The following is a 23,462-nucleotide window of genomic DNA, read 5'->3' as shown; positions in this document are numbered from 1 at the left end:
TCTAATTTTCAATTCTCACGTGGATATAAATTGTGTCACTAATTTGCAGACAAATGATTATATCGATGATAATAGCAGCTCCCGATGGAGTATTTAATTATATCGAGATATCTAATTATCAATTAAATTAAAACCCATCTCTTACTAGTTGATTGATCTAATTTAAACTTTGTAAATAGGGATGTCAGTGTAGCCCGAACCCGATGGGCTGGCCCGAAAAACCCGCTAAAATTACAGGGTTAGGGCTGAAAAATCTCAACCCGATAATGAATCGGGCTTAACGGGCTAGCCCTATAGGGCTATCGGGTTCTATCGGGCTGGCCCGACGGGCTACCGGGTCAGCCCATCGGGTTATATAAAAAAACTAATTAATAATATATATATATATATTATATTAAATATCTGGTGGTATGACCATGACGTATGAGTCGTGTGACTTAAAAATTTTATTTCTTTGTTAAAGACTTTTCACTTCCATTTTTTTGGACCACACAATTTTCTCTTACTTTTACAGCTTCCACTGTACTCAACATCCTAATTGACTAAATCCTAAATTCACTTTCACCTCCACCATCACCAATCACCATCACAATTCACTTTCAAAGTTTCGCAAGGTGTTTTTACAGTTTCACTCCACCGTCTCACTGATCTTCCATGTTTCATCGGGTGCATGCTCTCTCTCTCCCTTCTTCTTCATTTTTATTTATTCGTGTATCATGTCAGTGTTCATATAAATATGTTTGATAATTTAATTTCTACAGTATTTGAAATGTTCTATCCGTGTATATACATGTATATCTATATACCTGCAAAAGTGAATTTTTTTGTTAGGATTTGAAAATTGGATTTGTACTTTTTTGTTAAAACCCTAACTTACCGTATTTGTTTAATTAGTAATTTATTACTTTTGTTTTTTACCTACTGTTTGATTATTTATTTGTGCTACTGTTTGATTATTGATTACAAATATAAATGATTATTGATTACAAATATAAGTGATAATTTAATTTCGTGTACTTTTGTTTACTTTATAGTATGTGTTTTAGAACTCTATACTAAACAAATATAAGTGATAATTGATTACAGCCTATGCAAAACAGAGGCATTTTAGTTAGTTTATACATTGGTTATACATGATTATTTGATTAGTGATTAATCAATGCTAATAATATTTATATTTTTTATGCAGATTTATAATTGTTAAGAATGGAAGATTCTTCTCCAACAGTTAATATTGAAAATGTGGAGATTCTAGGGGATTCCAAGCCTAAGAAGAGACAAAAGACTTCCGATGTTTGGAATAACTTTACAAATGAAGAACCGGACAAAGATGGGAAGAATGTCAAGTGCAATCATTGTCTTCAAAGATGGAAATATGAAGGTACGAAAATGGGAACTTCCACTTTTAGTCGCCATATGTTGGTTTGTAAGAAGAAACCGAATTTTGGAGATGTGGGTGCTATGCTTCTTAATCATGATGGCAAGTTAAAGGTTAAGGATAATGTAATAGACCCAAAAACATGCCGAGAATTGATGATTAAAGTATCAGTTGCACATAATCTTCCATTGAGGTGGGTTGAATATAGCGAAATGCGAGTTTTTTTGAAGTATTTGAACCCAGATATAAGGTTTATCTCTAGAAATACGCATGCCTTGGATGTGATGAATTTGTATGAATCTGAAAAGAAAAGATTGAAGATAAGATTGAATAGTGTGCCTGGAATGTTGTGCTTGACTTCTGATATTTGGACTGCTTGTACTAATTCGGGATACATTTGTTTGACTGCTCATTTTGTGGATGAAGCATGTAAACTGAATAGCAAAATACTTGCATTTTGTTCAATGCCTCCTCCACATACTGGAGCTGAATTAGCTCAAAAGATTTCTGACATTCTGGTGGATTGGAACATAAATAGGAAAGTCTTTTCTTTGACTTTGGATAATGCTTCTGCTAATAATTCCATGGTGAAATTGTTGAAAACACGACTTCAGTTGCAAAACTCATTATTGTGCAATGGGGAATATTTTCATGTGAGATGTTGTGCACATATCCTAAATCTTATTGTACAAGAAGGGTTGAAAGTAGCTAGTGATGCTTTAGATAAAATTAGAGCAAGTATCAAATATGTAAAAGCACCAGAAATGAGAATGATCAAGTTTAAGGAATGTGCACGAAAAGTTGATATTGAATTTACTACTTCATTGTGCATGGATGTGCCTACACGTTGGAATTCCACGTATTTGATGCTTGTCAGTGGAATTAAATACCGCCGGGTATTTTGTATGCTTGAATGTGATGATTTAGCTTATAAGCATTGCCCAACGGAGGAAGAGTGGGAAAGAGGGAAAATGATGAGTGAATTCTTGGAGCCATTTTATGAAATAACTAATTTATTTTCTGGTTCATCCTATCCTACTTCCAACCTGTATTTTATGGAAGTATGGAATATTGCTCAATTGTTGGAGATGAATTCTAGAAGTCATGATGAAGTGGTAAGGTCTATGTCTCTTTTGATGAAATCAAAGTTCGAGAAATATTGGGAAGATTATAGCGACATTCTCTCCATGGGAGCCGTGTTTGATCCAAGAATGAAGTTAAAACTTGTGGAGTACTGTTACTCAACACTTGATCCTCTTTCAAGTCAGGACAAAGTCAATAGGTTGAAGATGAAATTGTATACTCTGTACGATGAGTACCAGAAAAAAAGTGTTGATGCATCTTCGATTAAGATTCCTCAATCTAGTGGAAGTTATAATTCTGAAGTTGGAGAGACTAAATTCATGGAAGGAGGAGTAAGGAAAGCATTGAGAATGAAATCAAGAGTACTTGCTGTAAGTAATCTTATTTTCTTTAAATATTTGTTTGTATTTATATTTGTATCTAAAGTAATTTCATTTATCTTTTGACTTAGGGATACAAGAGTTACAAATTAACTTCTGATACAAAGTCAGCATTGGATGTGTATTTGGAAGACCTCCCAATGGATGAAGATGCTGAAATCGATTTGCTTAAATATTGGAAAGAGAAGTCGTCCCGTTTTGGAGTACTTGCTAGGATGGCGTGTGACGTGCTTAGTATTCCTATAACAACGGTAGCATCCGAATCTTCCTTTAGCATTGGAGCACATGTCTTAAATAAATACCGAAATAGACTCCTTCCTGAAAAAGTGCAAGCTTTAATTTGCACACGTAACTGGTTGCATGGATATTCTAATGGTAAGATTTTACTTTTGTTATAAAATTCTAAACTATCAAACTATATTTTGTGTTAACATAGTAATTTTGTTAGTAGAAGATGGAGATTCTGAAGATGACGAGGAGGAAGCTAATGCTCAAGCTGAAGTGTCAAAGCTTATAGACTTGGAAGAATGTCATTCAAATATTTAGGTTTATTTTGAAACATGGACTTTTTTGACTTGGAAGAATGTCATTCAAATATTTAGGTTTATTTTGAAACATGGACTTTTTTTTAGAACTTGTGGTTAAACAGTTTATCTTTTTGTTATCTTAGACTTAGATTATGTCATGAATATTTTAGATTTTATGTCATGAATATTTTAGATTTTTAATATATTACTTTACTTATATGATAGACTTATATTTTATTTTGATATAATAATTTGTTATGGTATATATAGAAGATTCTTAAAAGTTAAATAAGTGTTAATTTTAATTATTTGCTTAAAAACTTGATTAGCCCGCTGGGCTAGCCCGAAACCCGAAGGTTTAGGGTTAGGGTTGAAATTTTAGAACCCGATAAAATTTCAGCCCGATAAGCCCGCACCCGATAAGCCCGTAACCCGAGTAGGGCTGGCCCGAAACCCGCTGGGCTGGCCCGATTGACATCCCTATTTGTAAATATAAAAATAAAATTATACTTATTGAATTGAAAATATATTCCAAATCATAGGGTGGCTTTAGGTGCGCAATTTCTTGCCCAAAAAGTAATGGCATCGAGCTACCAATCTAAGTGCACGTTCTCAACATGTGATTATTATTATTATTATAGTATATAGGTTTAAAAATAAGATTAAGATATAATGAATAAGTTATTAGAAAATTAAACAAATATATTAATTTAAAAATAAAAAATCAGAGTACCTTCTAATTAATGTAAGAATCCCACCAAATAAACTGACCATAGAGTAGTTAGTCACTACTCCGTAATAATTAGCTTATATTCCCTGTCCACCAATAAACTTTTATTTTGCCATTTTCATGTGTACATAATAAACTTGTTATTTGTCATTTTCATGTGTACATAATGTAGAAGAGACTTCCTCTACATTATTTTCTCTCTTGCTTTATTTTTTCACTTTAATTATTTATTATCGTTTTTTCAAAACACGTACCGAAAACTAGTCAATTACTTGATGACAGAGGGAGTGCATAATTGTCGGGTTGATTTAATTATGCAGATTCTTATGATACTATCTTGGATATTCACGTTGAAGCTATCAATTGTTTCATCAATTCAACTACATCTGAATTACTATTAACGGAGTAAATTATTTTTCAGTAGTTGTTGTTCTTGTTCAACTTCAGCCCTTGCACTAGCTAGAAGAATCAATAGAATTTCAAGGTCTTTTCATTTGATAATACCTATATTTTCCACAATCACAAATATGATTAGTTTACTTTGAAAACTTATTTGAATAATGTTAAATTAATTTCAAATGCTAATATTTTTGCGTTGATATAATTTTTCTTAGTTTTGCATGATTGCACAGGAACACCTAAAGCAATCTCAAAATTGATGGGCGTTAAGGAATAAATCATTTTCATATTAAGTCATTTGCAGGTCTTGATATTAAAAAAATATTACTTATAGAAGAGTTGACAATATTAAAAAAATATTACTTATTACGAAAATTCGACGTTAAGGCAGTCGCCGAACTTGGGGGCGCAAATAGTAATTTAACTTTGTTCCCCTTTTCTCCACGGAATTTTATTTGTTTTGGCTGGAGTTGTATATTCTTAAATTGAAGATAAAAAATTTCCTATTTTTCAATGCGATAGAAATATGCTTTTGCAAAAAGATTCACACAGAATACGCACAAAATTACGAAAATTCGACGATGATACCTATGTTTGCCACATCACAAATATGATTAGCTTACATTGAAAACTTATTTGAATAATGTTAAATTAATTTCGAATGCTAATATTTTTGTGTTGATATAATTTTTCTTAGTTTTGTATGGTTGCACGAGAACACCTAAAGCAATATTAAAATTGATGGTCGTTGAAGGAATAAATCTTTTTCATATTAGGAGTCATCTGCAGGTCTTGATATTAAAAAAAATTTTACTTAAAGCGTAGTTAACAATATCAAAAGATTCTCGGTCAAATTATAGCAGATGAAAAAGTAAATGCGGGTTAGTAGTACACGTCAAAAGTTATAATAATTACTTATAAGGGCATCTACTACACATGTGAATGGTATCGTCCCAAACGGATGATATTGGGCGGGATGCGTTGCAAGTGTCCCATACCTTAGGTGTTACTAAGGCAAGGATAGATGGGGGTTGTCCCTCCACGACCCAACCTTATTTCCGGTGAGGCTCGATCAATTTGAGGGTCGATTCGGCCTTTGTCCATGACTATAGTTCATATTATAATTACTTTTTTTTATAAAATTATATTACGAGATGGAGGGTACGGAGAAAATATAAAGGAATATAAATAATTAGGATTGAAACAATTAAAATTAGAATAAAATTAAGATATAAATAGAAAAATATATGGTTAATGATTGTAGCTTAATTGGGCGTTGGTTAAAAACATTGTGCATGATTTCTATATTTAGATGTTAAATTTATTAATATCATGCTTAGTTAGTAATTATTTTATCACGTATATTAAAATGATCGAATATTTACTAAAAACCGGTTATTAATTAGATCAATGGTTATTTTCTCATGCTTTCCTAACAGTTAAAATATGGGGGGCCTTTAATAACAAATTGACTGTTGCAGTTTTTAAAATTATTTTAAAGCTTCATGTTTTCATTTGATTTTTTCGAACATTAAATTTAGAATTATTTTCTTATTTATTGTCCAAAAATTTGAATTAATAACTGGATATTATAAAAGGTTATTGCCGGGACTTGAACCCAGGTCTCTCAGGCGAGAGCCGAGTATCCTAACCAACTAGACTACAACGGATTGAATTTGTTTCTAAAATTAGTTTATTTTTATTGGGAAAATATAAAATACGTACTCTGATTTTATATGATTCACAAATGACTTTGTTTCAGTAGATGAAACAAATTGTTATCATCCTTTAAATGCTCTCCAATAAATACAATATTTTGTTTTTTAGAAAGAAAAATAATAATACTACTATGATAAAAGTAAGCATATAACCTTGCAACCAAACGAAAAGGTCAAAATATTTAACCGAGTACTACAGTATAATCAAACGACACTAATATCTAATTAATTAGCTTGGCTTATGTTGAATTGGCCATGTTTGCCAACATAATTAATAATTACTCCATGAGCATCATATCAAAATATATCTTTATAATAATTTACGTGGTCTGCCCCAGCTATTGAAATTTGAAACTACATTATTTTAGATATCATGTTTAGGATTTTGTCTTAGTAGTACAAAAAAAACATTTAACCTAACACATAGTCAAATTAGTCACAACGTCATAGCCTAATAAAAATTTCTATCACTCCATATTCTGTCACTCTCTGTCATTCGGATAAAATGTTTCTTTCTATATATCTTGCATTTTTAATTAAGTTCTAATTAATAGTTTCAAATTGTGAAATTTTGAATAGATAAAATTGCATGGGCATAATATTTACTCATATACAGCTTGGAATCAGACGGCCAGTTCGTTAATTACGACTTTATCTCTTTTGACTGTCTCGTAACAATATATATAAAATACATTATATTTTTGTGTATATATATAGGCCATGCATCTATGTTTTTCACCACAATAATTATTCGAATTTACCTCAAGAATGGCAGTATCAATGCTATTAATCCTAATTCTTACAACAATCATTAGCACTAATTATCTTACCCTAGCCCATGAATCAAGCCCTCTTCAAGATTTTTGTGTTGCCGATTTCAAAAGTCCAGGTTAGTAATTGTTTTTCTACATAAATCAATAAATCATTATGTGATGTACATATTTTTGTATAATGGAGTACTATGTAACTTACATTTATTGATATTTTTAAATTAAATATAGTGAGGGTGAACGGCTTCACTTGCCTAGATCCTAAACAAGTGAAGGCCGACCACTTCCATTTTCGGGGCCTACACATCCCCGGAAACACCTCGAATCCTATGGGATCCTTCATAAACCGGCCCACAGTCTTCGAGATCCCGGGGCTCAACACTCTCGGTATCTCCACCGTGCGTGTGGACTACGCGCCCCGAGGGGTGGTCCCTCCCCACCGCCACCCTCGCGCCGCTGAGGTACTGACGGTGCTTGAGGGCACCGTGCTCGTGGGATTTGTGACGTCGGATCCCGAGAACAAGCTAATCTCAAAAGTGCTGCAGAAGGGCGATGTTTTCGCGTTTCCATTCGGATTGATTCATTTTCAACAGAATGTAGGGGAAAACGATGCCGTTACAATTGCGTTTTTGAACAGCCAAAACCCCGGCGTGATCGCCATCGCAAATGCCGTATTCGGCTCTGATCCGTCGATCGATGTTGATGTGTTAGCCAAAGCTTTCCAGGTAGACCATGCCATTGTTGAAAAGCTGCAAGCTCTTTATAAATTATAAACGTTTTTTTGTCTTTAGAGTGATTTCATTATTTTTTTTTTTTAATTATCAAGGGTATTCATCTGCGGGCCAAGTTGTTTTGTACTGTACTTTTACTTTGCTTGCCAATTTTTGGCTTCGAGCACTTTTGTTATAAAATAAGTGAAAAAAAAAGAGTATGGATTATAAAAACAGAGGAGGGGGGGTTGTGTAAATAAAGAAAATTAAATGTATATTACTAGCCAGACATTATTGTTGAATTAGTGTGTTTGAAATGACAAAAAAGAGTTTGCAATTGCACGACTGATTAGTTAAAATGTGGATAACATAAATATGGATTAGTTCATACGATGCCCTTTTTCATTATATATATTGATAAAATTATAATACTGTGTATATAACTTCCGAAATAAATCAAGATAAGAAAGAATATATGCCTTTTCTTTTTGTGAAAACAATAGAATGACCAAAATACTTTTTTTTTATATAAAGGAAATGTTTAACAAATTAAGCAACAGTGCAGAAATAGTCCAGATCAACAGATATATCAACAAAAAGTCGACAAAATCAAACTTATAAACAAAAGCAAACACTCTATCTAAAATTTAAATAATTCTCTATCTCATGCTTAAGTGCATTTCTTATTATTAGTCACTATATTTGTACCATCATCCAAGATAATTCGAAGGACATAGAGAAACATAAAAGCTTACTTTGTAATTTATTTAAGTTATCTTCAAACGATATTCATGAATCTCGTGGTAAAGAGAGTGACAACTTATCTTTTAATTAATGCCTGGAGAGAATAATTCAACCAATTACCCAATCTAGTTAGTTCAAACAAGAATTGCATGCTCAAAAAATTATTAATTAGTTACATAAATTTTCAAAGATTAGGTATTTGTCCCATAGAATACGTTAGTATTAAAATTTAGATTCGTATGAGATGTATCCAACAGCCTTTTCTTTTCTTTTTCTTTTTCTTTTTTTTGGGTTGCATCTATTTTCCTTAATGATTAAGACTATACTCGAAACCATACTATAGATTAAATTCGTCTTATCATCAGGTGCAACTTCAAATATTATCTAATTTGTTAGGATCGTCGACTGCAATATTAGTTTGATATTGTCCGCTTTGGGTCAAGCCCGTACGGATTGATATTGTCCGCTTTGGGTCAAGCCCACACGGATTTATTTTTGAGTCACCCCCAATTACACCCCCAAAACTAATTGGGGTTGGACAGGAATTATATACACCTTCCAACTTCCCTCACTCATCCGATGTGGGATAGGTTTGTAACCCAACAAACCTCCCCTCAAACCAAGACCACATCGGGAACGCAGTCGACACAAACATGGTCGTTCCAACCCTGGCCCCTGGGTCATCCTTGGCCCGACTCTAACCCGAGTCCTTCAGGGCCCGACCCTAACCGGGGCTCATCCAGGCACAACCCATAGTCACCTGGGCTCTGATACCACTTGTTAGGATCGTCGACTGCAACATTAGTTTGATATTGTCCGCTTTGGGTCAAGCCAACACGGATTTATTTTTGAGTCACTCCCAAAAGGCCTCAAACTAATTGGGGTTGGATAGGAATTATATACACCTTCCAACTTCCCTCACTCATCCGATGTGGGATAGGTTTGTAACCCAACATAATTAACATATGGATAAAGACAATCTTAATTAATTATTTAAATAATTAAAATATTGGGCATCACGGATAACCTCTCACATGCACCCCTAGTCCATACAAGTCATGTGAAATGCTATGCTTTCTTTGACTTACAAGATACAAATATCTTTCACTACAGATTTTTATGTCAAATTTGATAGAAATTTCGTAAAAAGGAAAAAAAAAATGGGGCGGTGAGCAATGCATGGTTAAACTAGAATTGTCGATTTGACTCGGATTCAGATCAATGGTTTCAATTTGGGACCTTAATAGTCTCATACTCTCTTATGGGTTGAACTGGAATTGATATATTGGTTCTATCAATCTCATTTCGGTTCCAAGAATTTTGAAACCATAACGAACAAATAATTGCTGAGTCTGGTCCAAAATAATAATAATAAAAATGCTAGTTCTTGAACTGGCATCATTTCATATCATCCAAACGTACAAATAGTTAATCGCCAATTTTGCCCTAAAATCGAAAAAATGGTAAAAGACCAACAGAACACACCCTGAAACCATTGAAAAAATGGTAAAAGACCAATTGAACACACCCTGAAACCATTGAATCGGAACCGAAACCGCTAGTTTGAACCGGTGGCATCCTAAGAGGGAGTGGGAGAAATGATAGAGAAAATTAGACAAGATTTGATGTTACGTAGGACTAGTGTCACTTTATAGTCACACTTATGAATCCAACCCACCACGAGATAAATGGAAAACATAGCTGTAAAGACAAGCCACGATTCTATTTGAAAAATAGCGTAATTCAATAATATGCTGTGATTGTGAGGGAGAGGATACTCAAGTCAATGAAGTGGGGATTCTCATTTAATTTGTTCTCTAAAATTATCTATTTATTAGTATTTTCTTGTCTTTATGAAGCAATGAGGTGGTGATTTCCCTAGCAGCCTCATCTAAAGTGTATTGGCCCCATTAAATGGGATCATTTCAGTACAAAAAGCAGAAATAATGAGGAATAGATCATTTCAGCCTAATGCTTCTTTCATGTTAATGATTTGCTAAATATATAAAAATTAAAAAGATATATAGTAATATTTTATCATTTACTCTCCCATTGGAAAATGATGTTTTTTAGCAAAAAGGTAAATTTGGTTAATAAAACAAATTAAGAAGCAACAAAGAAGGTTGAACGAACCACCAACGAAACCAATCAATTGCAAAAATTTCATTCCATTCCATTCGGCAGGCAACGCGTGGACGACAAACTCAAAACACAGAAAAGGTCAATAGAGATAAAGATTGAATTTTGTCAAATTGATTAATTTATTTTTAAAGAATTGTTTGAGTGAGTGAATTCGTTGAAGATATAATCAAATTTAGCTAAATTTTGATATTCTAAAACCAAACCGAAAAAACATAAATAAAATTTGAATATATTTTTTTATTTTTCCACAAAGAATTTCACAGTCCGTTACAAAATAACCAAAATTTTAACTTAGTGATTTTTCCAATACAATGCAAAATTTCAACTTTACGATTGAATCAATTTAATCTCAATTAATATCGAACTAATTTAATTTCACAAATGGGAATACCGTGAACACGAAAAAAGCAGCAAAACTTTACACTTTGCTCATGACTTCTTCACTCAGTAGCATCTCCACGCCTTATCTTTATCAAAAAAAGCTAATCAAAGCATTCATCATCAATCATCATATTTCTTCAAGATGATCAAATTCAGACAACAAATAGGTTAACTTCAGATTTCCATCTACCAAATTTACATCCGTATGTCATATTCAACAACTGTGATAACCACAATCAAAACCTTAAAAATGTTTCTAACTGGACTTAACGTTAAACCACATCATCACTTTCAACACCAACAACCACAACAACGTTAGGACAAGCGCGAAAGGCCGGCCTCCGATGAGGCCGGCCAGCACGATCAGACAGAGCACCATGTATCTCCGAGCCGCCACAGTGTCGACCTTATCTTCGCCTTTTTCTTCCTCTTCATCCATCTTTGCTTCTGTTTCCTCGATCGCGGAACAAATTGAAGTTCTCACATCTTCTTCTCTTTGATCGGAAACCGACGATGCTATGCTTCCGTTATCCGATTCCTCAGCAATGCCATCTCTGTGATCCTTTTTAGCACCTCTGAATTTCTTTGGAATCAGAACAATTTTCCTAATCTTGGAAGTAATCTTTGCTTTTCTTGATTTTTTGGAGAGGGGAAGCTCTTCTTCTACCTTCATTGCCATCTCCACGGCTTCGATTTCTTGAAATTCAGGTTTCCCCTCGGTGATCTCCTTCTCCGGTTGAATCTCCGGCGAATTGAGGACTTGAATTTCTTGAATTAGTAATCTAGAATCGATTCGGGCGATTGGCGGCGCCGCCGTGGAGAGGCGGCGGCGGCGTTTTCCGGCGTATTCGAGGAGGAGTAGAAGGGCCGCCGAGATGGTGATCCCTAAAGCTAGTCTCTTAGTAGAGAACCCCAAAACCACCACCGTGAAAATCCTGAAAATCATTAGCAAAACCCCATTCACATCCCTCTCTCTAGCTTCCCCGCCACTCTCAGCGCCGCCGCGCTCCTCCACAACCTCAGCGGCGGCGCGAATTTCAATCGGCGGAGGCGGAATTGGGGAAACCCTCTGCGGCGGCGGCGATCCCACTGGCGACGGCGGCGGCGGAGGGCAGTAAATCGGCGATCCTTCAATCGCCGGATCATAAACACCGCGCTTCTTCTTCGACGGCTTCTTCAATTTCTCGCGATTCTTGATGAAGAGATCGATCAGAGAAGTCGGAAAACCGGTCTCCACCACCAGAGAAGAGCCGTCGCGCCGCTTCTGGGAGATGTGGAGGTGGTCGTTGACCAATCGGGAAATTCGGGCGCTCTTCACCTTCTTCCACGGGAAAGGCATCGTAGAAACACAAAATTGATCGAATTTCAGTCGATTCTACAAAAACCCCTTCCGAATTTCTAAAATTTCTGCAGAAATCATCCAAAATCCCTTGATTTGAAATCGGGAGAGTTGGGATGAAATGTGAAAAAAGGAGTCTTTATATAAAGGGGGAACTTTGATTTCGCCCCTTTCTGCTCCAAATGATGGAAGGGATTGAGGAGAATTTGAAACCCTAGAGAGGGATTTAAAAGGAAGGGAAAAGGGGATGATGACGCGTGGGAACTGGTTTCAACTGTATTAATCGGATCGGAGAAATTAATGAGATCGTTTCGCTGTCGCCTGTCGGTTTGAGGACTTGCTGTTCATAGACGGAGTATTTAAGGAAATTTAATCACAGTCGCCCTTTTTTGTAATCGATAATCAATAATAGTAATAAATGTGCATAAAAAGGAGTAGTCTATAATATATCAAGGGACTTTTTAGAAACTACCATTTAATTCCGTTTTATCAATTTAATTAAATTAAGAAATAAATCAATTAAAAAATTAGAAACAGTAACGTTTCCAAATTTAAGAAAATATCAACTTTCCCGTTAATATATTTTCAGTGCTGTATATGCAAACCATTAGTATTTAGTAATATAATTCAGTAAAAATAATACTAATAAATTGATTTAAATTAAATTTAAGAGCATGTTCGATTTATTCATTTTGTCTTTATTCTTGATGAATAAAGAGGATAATTTCGTGGCAATAAATTCCATTCTTTGATTAATAACGAAATGGTGTACTAATTTTCTTTGTAAAATGAACGTTACTCATAAATATAGTTTTTATTAGAAGATATTTGAGGCTAATCGCATTCTTAGTTGTACAATTAAATTTAGACTATTCAGTTTAAATTTTGCTTCCGGCGTGCAAATGAACATTTTAAAAAGTTTAGATACTATAATTAAGGTTATATACTAATTATTAATTAATTCCATCGTATGTTTTTTCCTTGGTCTATTTCAAATAATATATAACGCCCTGAAGGGTTTTAGAGTACGTATTTGTTTGGTAAGATTTTGACATTAGACACAGACAACAGTGTGATTCTTATTTTTAAATTTCTATATTTATTCGAATTTTATCTTATGAGAAAAAGAAATAAAATCCTAAAAATAAGAAAAATAGTGCAATTGTCGAGGTTCTTATTATTCTCTATAATTTTTACATATTCTTTGCCTAATTTATTATATACCAATATAATAATAGCTATTATTAGTATTATTATTTTTCCAAATTCAAAATTTTATTAATTTTCCTTATTATTTTCAAATATAAAATAAGTAATCAATCAATAATCATATTCCTAGTAATCATAATCCAAAGAAATATATTCTATAGCAACATTATTTTTTGGACAAATAAAGTGTAACTTCAAAATTTTGGGTAAGACTTGCTAGTACAACAACTTTGGGCACAATTCTATTTTTGCAAAAGTTATGAGCATAGCTTTTTCTGGTGACCAATAATTTACATGAAGCTTCATTATTCACACACTCCTGTAATTCTCTAATTCTTACTAGTACATCGTAGAAAAGTTAAAATACCAAATCAATAATAAAATAATATGTGTATCCCTTAATTGTTGAACCACTTTGCAGTACAAAATCAAGTTATCAACAACAGACATATATATAACATTATAATTAATCATAATTAAGCAAATTTATGTGACAAAATCGATTTAGCACCAAAAATTATTAGTGTATTTGTTTGTAGTGGCATTTCAGTTCTCCTTCCTACTATTTTGCAAGCGTTAATAATTGTTCATTTTTGCCAATTATTGATTTGTTCCAAAAAAAAAAGGTTAGTCATTTTCAATCCAACCAAATACACTTTATAATTTACTAATACTATAAGTTTGTTGTGGCATAGTGGGGTGTCTAAATCGTAGATATAAGAAATAGATCGAGGGTGATTATTTTATTAGAAATTCCAATTTCAAGAGGACACTCAACATACATAAATGTAATGTTTCCCAACCTAAAGTTAAAGTTCTATTATAAATTAGTTTGATATTAATTTAACATGAAATTCAGTGACATAGAAAAAAGATGGTATACATAATTTACGAGATGTATAAAAGTTGATAGTACTTAAAACGCTCAAATTTTAATCTACATATAGTTTTACAATCTACATGCAAATTAGTAAACTTCATTTTTAAAATATAGTATAAATTTTCAAGTGTTATTTTTATTCAAATATCAATTACCTCAATTAATAATGAGACGGGACACCTGAAATGTCTATGTAGCTCAAATGATTGATGTATGTTGAGAGATTTCGGAAAAGGGGCTCAATTCGCAGTTCTTTCAAAATTTTTTGTTAAATTGGTTGACCTTTTGAAATATGGGATCGTGGCGTGCGAATTTTTCGGAATATGAGATTTTGGAATTTTCATGTATTTTCACTTATTATTTCTATGATAATATTTACAAACTAACCAAATTACCCCTAATATTTACCGTATAATTTAAATTTTTTTAACTCCAGTTTTATAAATTACCACTGCCGCCTCCACCCTCATTCTCCTCCTCCCCTTCGTTGCCGTCCACCCTTTCTCTCCCATGATCCATCTAAAAGAAATTCAATTAGAAAAACTCAAATTCCTCCTTCATCTTAACACGATTGCGTCATCTGTCCGGCACACTAGATTCTCGACCTCCTATCTTTTCCCTTTCGATCTCCTCTCTCAAAAGAAGATCTCGGCGCCTCTTCTTTTCGTTACGGGTTGCCTGCTGTCCTCCGAGGGCAGCTGCTACTGCTGTCCGCAGTAGTCAAACCGCTGTCGTCGCAGGTCGCCGCTGCCTCCAGCAGGCGTATATTACAGCTGCTACCCGGTGTCATTCCAGCTCGGGCTGCCTCATTTTTCTTATTTAAATTCTTAATTCAATTCCGTGTTCTTTAAGGTTTGATTTAATTTGCGGATTACGTGAATGCAAATACATGAAAGCAAATTGGAATTGGATGGTGGGACCTTTACCGTTTGGTCAGTAAGATTAGCAAATGGTTTATGCAATTGTGAAGGAATTTAGCCTTGGTGGGCGGAGGAATTGAAATGAGCGTTTTCCGTCATGAGAGCGTGGGAGGGTTTGGAGCTGGAGATGGTGATTGCGGAAAGGTGGCTGATGGAATAAAATAAATAAAAAATTATGTTAAAAAATATTAGGGATAATTTGGTCAGTTGTTAAATATAGTGAAAGAAATAATATGAAAAAAGAAGTAAAAATACAAGAAAATTCGAAAATCCCATATTCCGAAAAATTCGCACGCCACGATCCCATATTTCGAAAGGTCAACGAATTTAACAACAAATTTCGAAAGGCCTGCGAATTGAGCCCATTTTTTCGAAATTTCTCTGTATTAATACGACCTTTTTGTTTGTATACATCATATCATCGGATGACTATGATGTCATTATGACTAGCTAGCTGCTGCGTATCAAATAAAGAAAAAAAGCCTAAAAATTCTTATATATTCAGAGGAAGTTAAATTAGATATGACTGATAGATTATGAAGTTGTGTTCTCCAAATAATCTTATAGTTTAATTAAATAAAACTAAAATCTCATAAAAATAGTAAAATATGATTCTAAATATGAAACCAAATTATAATTACGTCAACGATGATTATTTTCAAAACGCTCCAAATGACCGGACAAAATCTATCTTTTACCCTGATTACAATAATATTGTATCTTATGTCTTCTTTAATATTGAATTAAATTATGTATATTCCTTGAGTAGGACAGACGCAAATATGATTCTTGAAATGCCAAACACATGCATTTTCCTAATTATTATGTCGTTTTCAACTAGTAAAATTTCGTCAACCTTGTAATAGTGTTACAGCACGATTCGAATATGCGCAAATATAAAGTTACTCCTATTTTCGTAAAAAGTTTTATATTAACCACGTTTAGTACTCTATAATATATTAGTACATTTATAGCAATTAGGTAAAAGTTTTGTATATATTACATTTATAGCAATTAGGTGCAGACTTTTTGTGAACACCGTTTATCTATGTTGTCATTAGATTTTTGGATTGTATTTATTTGGTTTGATTCTAATATCATAAAAAAATGTTATTGTGTCATAAATTTACAAATTACATAAAAACATAAAATTCAAATGTTCTTTTTATAAATTTATTTGAACTTGTATCGAAATTAGAAAATATATAGATAAAGCTTTGATTTAATATAATTTATTTATAAAACTAATGACTTTCAATAATTATTTTTTAGGTATTCGAATTAAAATATGTGGATAAAGGGAAAAAAACTAATTCTTATACTTGCATAATATTTTTCCTATATACTATAATTATGTTTTTTTCAGTATTCCCTATATCTATTGGTGAACCAAGCAATGTCGATTGAGAATCCTATCCTCACTTTCCAAATAGAATATAAAACAAATGCACTTGATTAAGAGAATGTAATGAAGTTAATTATGTGACCAAATTCACGTGGTTTCCCTTCAGTGATTTTTTTTATTAAATTTGGAGTTCAATACGTGTTCGATCCTCATTTTCGTAACTTCAGAAAAATAGGAAAATAGTTAAATAAAGGAGTCCAATACCATCCCAAAACATTGACAGCAACATTATTTCTTGATGATTCTTGAGGTCTTGGTCGGATAGCACGAGACACGTCTAAGATTAATAAAATGGTCAAAACTCAGAAGATTGATTTTTGTTTTTGTTTATGGAGCAATTTTAAATTCTTGAGTTAATAGTCTCATGTTAAGGACGTTTCCCTTAACAAGCACCGGCGGCGAGTTTCGCTCGGCGGTGGAGATAAATTTCCGGCGGCCAATAGGCTCGGCGGACGATTGCAGAGTTTCTGTGCGCGGGAGTCGCTCCCGTCGGGCAGATAACTCGACGATTGATAGAATACTCCGGCGTCCAATTAGGATCGGCGGAGGGAATCCAAAATTAGGATTGGAAAACACACGTTATATTTGGGAGAGAAAATATTTCATTAATTGATTGAATGAATAAAAAAGATAACAGTCTATCCTATTTATAATGCTACTGACTTAATGAACAAGAAAACAAAGATATAGAAAAAGATATGCTAAATCCCTATAATATCTAACTAATAGAGGTTCGTATCAACTCCCCCACGGTTAAAATCCACCTTGTCCTCAAGGTGGGAACCACGAAGCAAAAAGGAGAGTTGAAAGCAGAAGCTTCGGCGAGGCAACTCCTCCTGGATCAAACACACACCGAACAGTTGAACGTCTCCCTTCTTCACTTCCATAAAAAATCAACAAAGGAGACCCAACTTTGGCGGAAAAATTCCTTGCCAAATCGAAAAGTTTGTCCACGCCTCCCAGAATGCCCAAGCATGGCATGTCATTACTCGGAGGGATCAACCTTGCATCTTTGTCGAGCGATGTTGATCGATGATTCATACTTGGAACATCATCGACATTCAAATCCACATTGACACAAGCAATTACGGGCAATTCGGTGTAAGCACCATCTCCTTTCTTGCCCAAACAATTTCCAACAACATTTTGGGATGACACTTGAACAACATTGAGTGAGGCGATTATCTTCTCCACTTCACCAATAGAACCATCCTCCTCTTTATCTTCTAGCATTGTCTCCTCATTTTCACCAATCTTCTCATCAGATACCCCAACGAGCACTTGCGGTGGCTCATTGTCGTTCTTGACAATCCCTTTGTTCTTGAGGAACTCTCCAGGGGACTCGTTGTTTGGAACATCAAGAGGAGCGTCGGTAATGTCATTGGGAACATCATCACCGAATACTATAGTGGGAGTATTATCAGTTTTCTCTTCGGCTAAATTCTCATCTTGAATGTTCTCCTCAAACTCATCCCCATCATCCGCATAACAGAGAATGCGTTGTTTACACACATGTCTCATCACCCATTTCTCGGGACAGTGCCAGCAGAGACCCAACCTGGACCGTTCTGACTTCTCCGCCTGGGAGACCCGTATTAGAGGCAGGCATGGCTGCTCCGGAGTTTGACTGGTCACACGTGCGGGCTGACTGTACAGGTCTCGCATTGGCTTTTCGGTGGAGTAGCGGGGCTGGTGGGAGGCGGGCTGGACTCGCGCTCTCACCTCCTCCCGAGGGCGAGGTCGGTCCCAGCACGTCTCCGAGCGTCGGGGCCGGTCAACGGTCGGGTAGCCGCGGTCCTGCTGTTGCGCCGGTGGGTCCCAACAGGTAGGTCGGCGCTTGGGCGGTGATGGCGAGTACATATCTAGCTCGTAGGATGAAGAATGTTGATATGCAGTGGTCCGACGGGTCCATGGTGGGTCCCAGCAAGTGGGCTGTCGGGTATGGCAAGGGTGAAACGGCTGCACGAGTTGAGGGAAATTGTATTTACGATGGCAATAGCTGGCGTAGTCGTATGACATGTCGACGGACTGAATCGTGGTTGTGGTAGAAATGGTGGTGATTTATTTGGGGATATGGATGAACACAGACGGAGGATGCTGAGCTCTCAATGAAAGCACCAGTTGTTAAGGGCACAATTCTCTTAACGAAGAAATCCTGCGATTACACTCGCAACACACCAATCCGGCGCCCCGAACGTTGGGGTCGGCGGCTCAATTCGTGGCTGGCGCGGAGAACTTCCTCCGTCGGCAGTCTTCAAGGTTTGATAAGGAGTATTGCACAAGTAATGTGGGCAAATTATTTCTTCATTCAATGAATAAAAAGATAACAACCTAACCCTATTTATAATACTAGAATACTAGCTTAGGGAACAAGAAAACAAGATATGAAAATATACTATGAATCAAAAGATATGGGGAATAAAAAGATAACTAAATATTTGGGCAATCCTAAGATATAGGGGGATTTATAATGCTACTGACTTAATGAACAAGAAAACAAAGATATAGAAAAAGATATGCTAAATCCCTATAATATCTGAACTAATAGAGGTTCGTATCATCTCACTTTTAGATATGCCTATAAATCAGCACATGGAATAACCACGGAGTTCGCGGACAAAAAAAATTATTCCAAAATATGATCAGAATTTGTAATGTAATTACATATTGTACCGATTAATTAACAGCCACCTAATTAAAACTTAATATCGTACTAATATATATCCTTCATCAATACATCAATAAATTGGGCTAAACCCAACTTTGAATCAAAATCTAGTGCAGGCGTTCCCATTGGAAACTTTATATTTTATTTTATTTTAGTTACTTAATTTAATCAATCGTCGATTAAATAATTCTCTAGTTATTATCAATTAAAAAATACGGGTTTCCGCATCTGAGCAGCCCATTTACGACATTTCTGGCCCAATATAGAGTCTTCCACTAATAAATCTGGGCCTTGTAAACCCAATAGCCCAACTATATATTAATAGACCCACAAAGTTTAATTTTTACTGGAAAATCGTGCAAATTTTAATCAAGATGCAGGTAGCACTTATCTTATCGATGAAGATGCAACACATTTAAATTAAGTAATAAACATAATATATACCGAACTAACAATTGCATCAACAAAGCCAAAAGTAGGAGATCTATCTGTGCAGAGTAAGAAAGAATATATCCATGATTAAAAAGTGAGATAGTAATAAATAAATAATGAATTTTAATCAGTGCTTCAATTCAATTTACGTAAATAATATTCTGCGCACTCTGATAAATAAAGAGAGAAATGTTTTGATCTAATAGCATTACTCATTAAAAAGATGTATGAAACAAGTGTAATTAGTTGAAACAGGTACACCTACGTTACTTTTAATGATGGATATGAACATTAAGTCAATTAAATGACATTTATTTTGCCATTCACCACTAACATGAAACAATATTTGCCAAATTTGTTTAGTTGGATGATAATGACAATCCACCCTCAACATAATTTTAAAAGAACAAAGATAGCATATGGCTATACAAGAACATTTTTATAAATTTAATTAATAACAATAACACTAATAAATCAACAATATGCTTTAAGTAAAATAAATACTATGAGTACTTTACTAAATTTTCTTCTTTGAGAAAATAGTATGGCAAATCACATTATAAAATTAATATAATCTCTCATTTTAGAGCATCTCCACCGGCGGACGACACGGTGGACGTCCGACCGGCGTACGCAACGTCCGTGACGGACGTCCGCCATTGCACGAGACGGACACGGACACTGACACGGACGTCAGGTGCGGACACGTGAGATCCGCGGCGTTGTCGGGACGTCCGTCACGATGGCGGGCGGACGTCCGCAATTGTGTCAGGCGGACGGACGTCCGCGGCGGACGTCCCGATGCGATTTTTAATTTTTTTTTTCAAACTCTATATATACGGCTCGTTAAATTTCATTCCATTCACACCACTTGTTTTAACGAGTTTCTCTCCCTCTACATTCATTTCTTTAGACGATAAATGGAGAACTACGATAGTGATTCCCCCGTCACGAGCGAGTCACAAACGAGGAATGTTCCCTCGCCTTATATGCCCGGGGGAAGTGTACCGATGCACGGGGGAAGTGTACCGATGCCCGGGATGATGCCCGGAATGACGCTGATGATGCTCGGGTACTACAATATGCCCGGGATGATGTTCGGGTACTACAATATGCCCGGTATGATGATGCCCGGGATGCAACAGATGCCGGGGATGCCTGCCTCAACGCCGGGGTCGATACACGGTATGCAACAAATGCCGGGGATGTTTCCCCAAATGCAACCGGGGATGATTCCCCACATAAAACTGGGGATGATGATGCCCCAGATGCAGCATGGATACACTACCGCTGCGGGAGGGAGTTGGCAGGGTGTCCCACAATCACCGGTGGACAATGTCTACCGGCCGTATATGGATTTGTTGGGCAGTGATTCTTCCCAGCGTACTTCGCAGGAGACGCGTTCTGCCCTGGAGACTCAGTTCCTCGGCGTCGAGATGTTCTCTTTTGAGGAGTTGGGGATATCTCCGAGGGGGTCGCCAGTGACGCAGCCAGCAACGACAGCGATGAGGACGCGGAGGCCGGGGAAGGGCAAGACCACCTCGCGTGCGGCGGCCGATGTTGGGGTGGGGGAAGAGGAAGGCGGCGGGAGAAGGAGGACCATCTAGAGCACTGAGGAGTGCGTCGCCCTGGCAAAGGCGTGGATCGGGGTAGTTGAGGATCCATACGTCTCGGCCAACCAGCACATCGAGATAATGTGGTGGCGCATTAGCCAAGGCTACCTCGAGTGGAAACCGGCCGGCGGGAAATGTCACGATGCAGAGCAATGCCGGAAACAGTGGGAGAGGCTGAGGAGAAAACTCAGCCGATTTGCCGGCCTCTACCAGAAAAACCTCCGGTTGGCAACCAGCGGCATGACCTCCGATGATGTGAAGCTTCTGTCTCACCAACAGTTCCCCGACACTGAAAATGGGTTCGGTGAGTTCAAATATTGGGAGGTTTATCTTGAGGTGGAGAATTCCCCCAAGTTTATGGCGGGTGTTGAAGCTGGTTGGCCGAAGCGGACGAAGATCAAAGCCTCCTGCGAGTACAGCAGCAGTGCCGGTTCCTATGAACTGCCCCAAGCCGAGTCAGAGTTCCCGACGCCTCAATCGTCTTCCCGCCGCCGTCGCCCGGTTGGGCAAAAAGTTGCAATGCGTATGGCCGGGAGGAGTGGCAGCAAGTCCCAAAAGGTCCAATCGGAACCTCCTTCTCTAATCACTCCCGAGCTCAGCAATCTGGCCAAACTGCAGATGACGCAGTTCATGATCGAAACCACGGAAAAGTGGCATACAACGACGGATCCCATGTACAAGCGGATGTTGAAGGATGGGATCGATGCTCTGAGAAGCGAGTTGAGGCTGCCACCCCTGCCCGATGTTGGCGCCGCCACCGGCGATGCGGAGGACGACTCTGGCTTCGGGGAATGAGACGGGGGATGAGGAATGAGACGAGGAATGAGGTTTTTATTTTTTTTAATATTCATGTAATTTTTTTGAAATAATTATGTACTTTTTAAATAATATAAGTATTTTCTCCATATTCGTGTCAAATTTTTAACTCCGTATATTGTTTAATTCCGTAAAGTGTGTAATTTGGTGAATTTGTGAAATTTTTTTATTGCGGGAAGTCCGCGCGGGAAGGCTATGGGAAGTCCGCTACTGTGCAGTGGGAAGTCCGTATGACGTGGCAGGAGGTGTTTTTGTGAAGTCCGTCGGGAAGGCTATGGGAAGTCCGTCCCACGGAAGATGCTCTTATAAGAGCATCCACTATAGGCGGCCTTCCCCAATAGCCCCGCCCCTTTTTTTTGTCCACAGCCCCACTTTTTTGTCCATATCCCCAATTTTTTCCTCCACTGCCCCACTATAGGCGGACACTTCCAATAGCCCCAAAATTTTAATAACCAATTTTAATTTTAATTCAATTATAATAAGTAATTAAATTTATCGAACTATACGTAATTATAAAAAAACAGGTATAAGTGAAGAAATTAAAATTAAAACACTACATTTTCGTTGTATTAAAGTGGGGGTAATATTATACAACGAAATATTAATCTATTAAACATCATAATAGTGTTCACACTGCACCGGCACCTCCCCTACGTGCCCAAACTTCTTCAACCAAATCGGCCTGGAGTGGGGTATGTGCTGTGCTCCTGCGCATATCACTGTGCTCCTCGGCCTCGTACTCCACCTCTTGGATCAGATAATTCCACGCGTCCTTCCATAAATCGTCCATTTCAGACTACAAATTATAGTGAGAGAAAATATGTGTGTGAAGAGGTGGAATGTTTGGTGTGAAAATAATGAGAAGTGGAGTGGTATTTATAGATATAATTTTTGAATTTTTTTTTTAAAAAAAATAAAAAACTCAAACGGGCGGACGTCCATAGCCCGTCGCCCCACTATAGATCGCCCCGCTCCCACCACCATCGCCCCGTCCTCGCCCCCGTAGGAGGCGAAGCCTCTACTGCCCCACCCTCGCCCCATTTTTCTTGTCCACCCCGGAGCAGACGTCCGATCCACTATAGACCGCCCCACCCTCGCCCTAGACTTTCGTCCGCCCCCTTTCGTACTATAGTGAATGCTCTAAATCTTAGTCAAAAAAACATTCTTCTTGGGAAATGCATACATAACCTATAAAATGAATAAAATATAAAATCTGAA

At 36.5% G+C, this 23,462-nt stretch overlaps 2 protein-coding genes across 2 annotated transcripts; one reads left to right on the top strand and one right to left on the bottom strand.

The window, feature by feature from the left end:
- Positions 1-6,971: 6,971 nt before the first annotated feature.
- Positions 6,972-7,775, top strand: LOC121741130 (putative germin-like protein 2-1). The gene is made up of 2 exons (XM_042133829.1): positions 6,972-7,104; positions 7,217-7,775. The coding sequence occupies exons 1-2, from the start codon at positions 6,984-6,986 to the stop codon at positions 7,756-7,758; spliced, it is 663 nt and encodes a 220-aa protein (XP_041989763.1). The 5' UTR covers positions 6,972-6,983; the 3' UTR covers positions 7,759-7,775.
- A 3,289-nt stretch (positions 7,776-11,064) lies between these two features.
- Positions 11,065-12,653, bottom strand: LOC121742064. Its single transcript, XM_042135091.1, has one exon. The coding sequence runs from the start codon at positions 12,299-12,301 to the stop codon at positions 11,219-11,221; it is 1,083 nt and encodes a 360-aa protein (XP_041991025.1). The 5' UTR covers positions 12,302-12,653; the 3' UTR covers positions 11,065-11,218.
- Positions 12,654-23,462: the final 10,809 nt, after the last annotated feature.

The sequence above is a fragment of the Salvia splendens genome, chromosome 7 (assembly GCF_004379255.2).
Source record: "Salvia splendens isolate huo1 chromosome 7, SspV2, whole genome shotgun sequence".
Taxonomy (NCBI): Eukaryota; Viridiplantae; Streptophyta; class Magnoliopsida; order Lamiales; family Lamiaceae; genus Salvia; species Salvia splendens.
The sequence above is the reverse complement of the archived record's forward strand: the minus strand, read 5'-3'. Positions and strand labels throughout refer to the sequence as shown.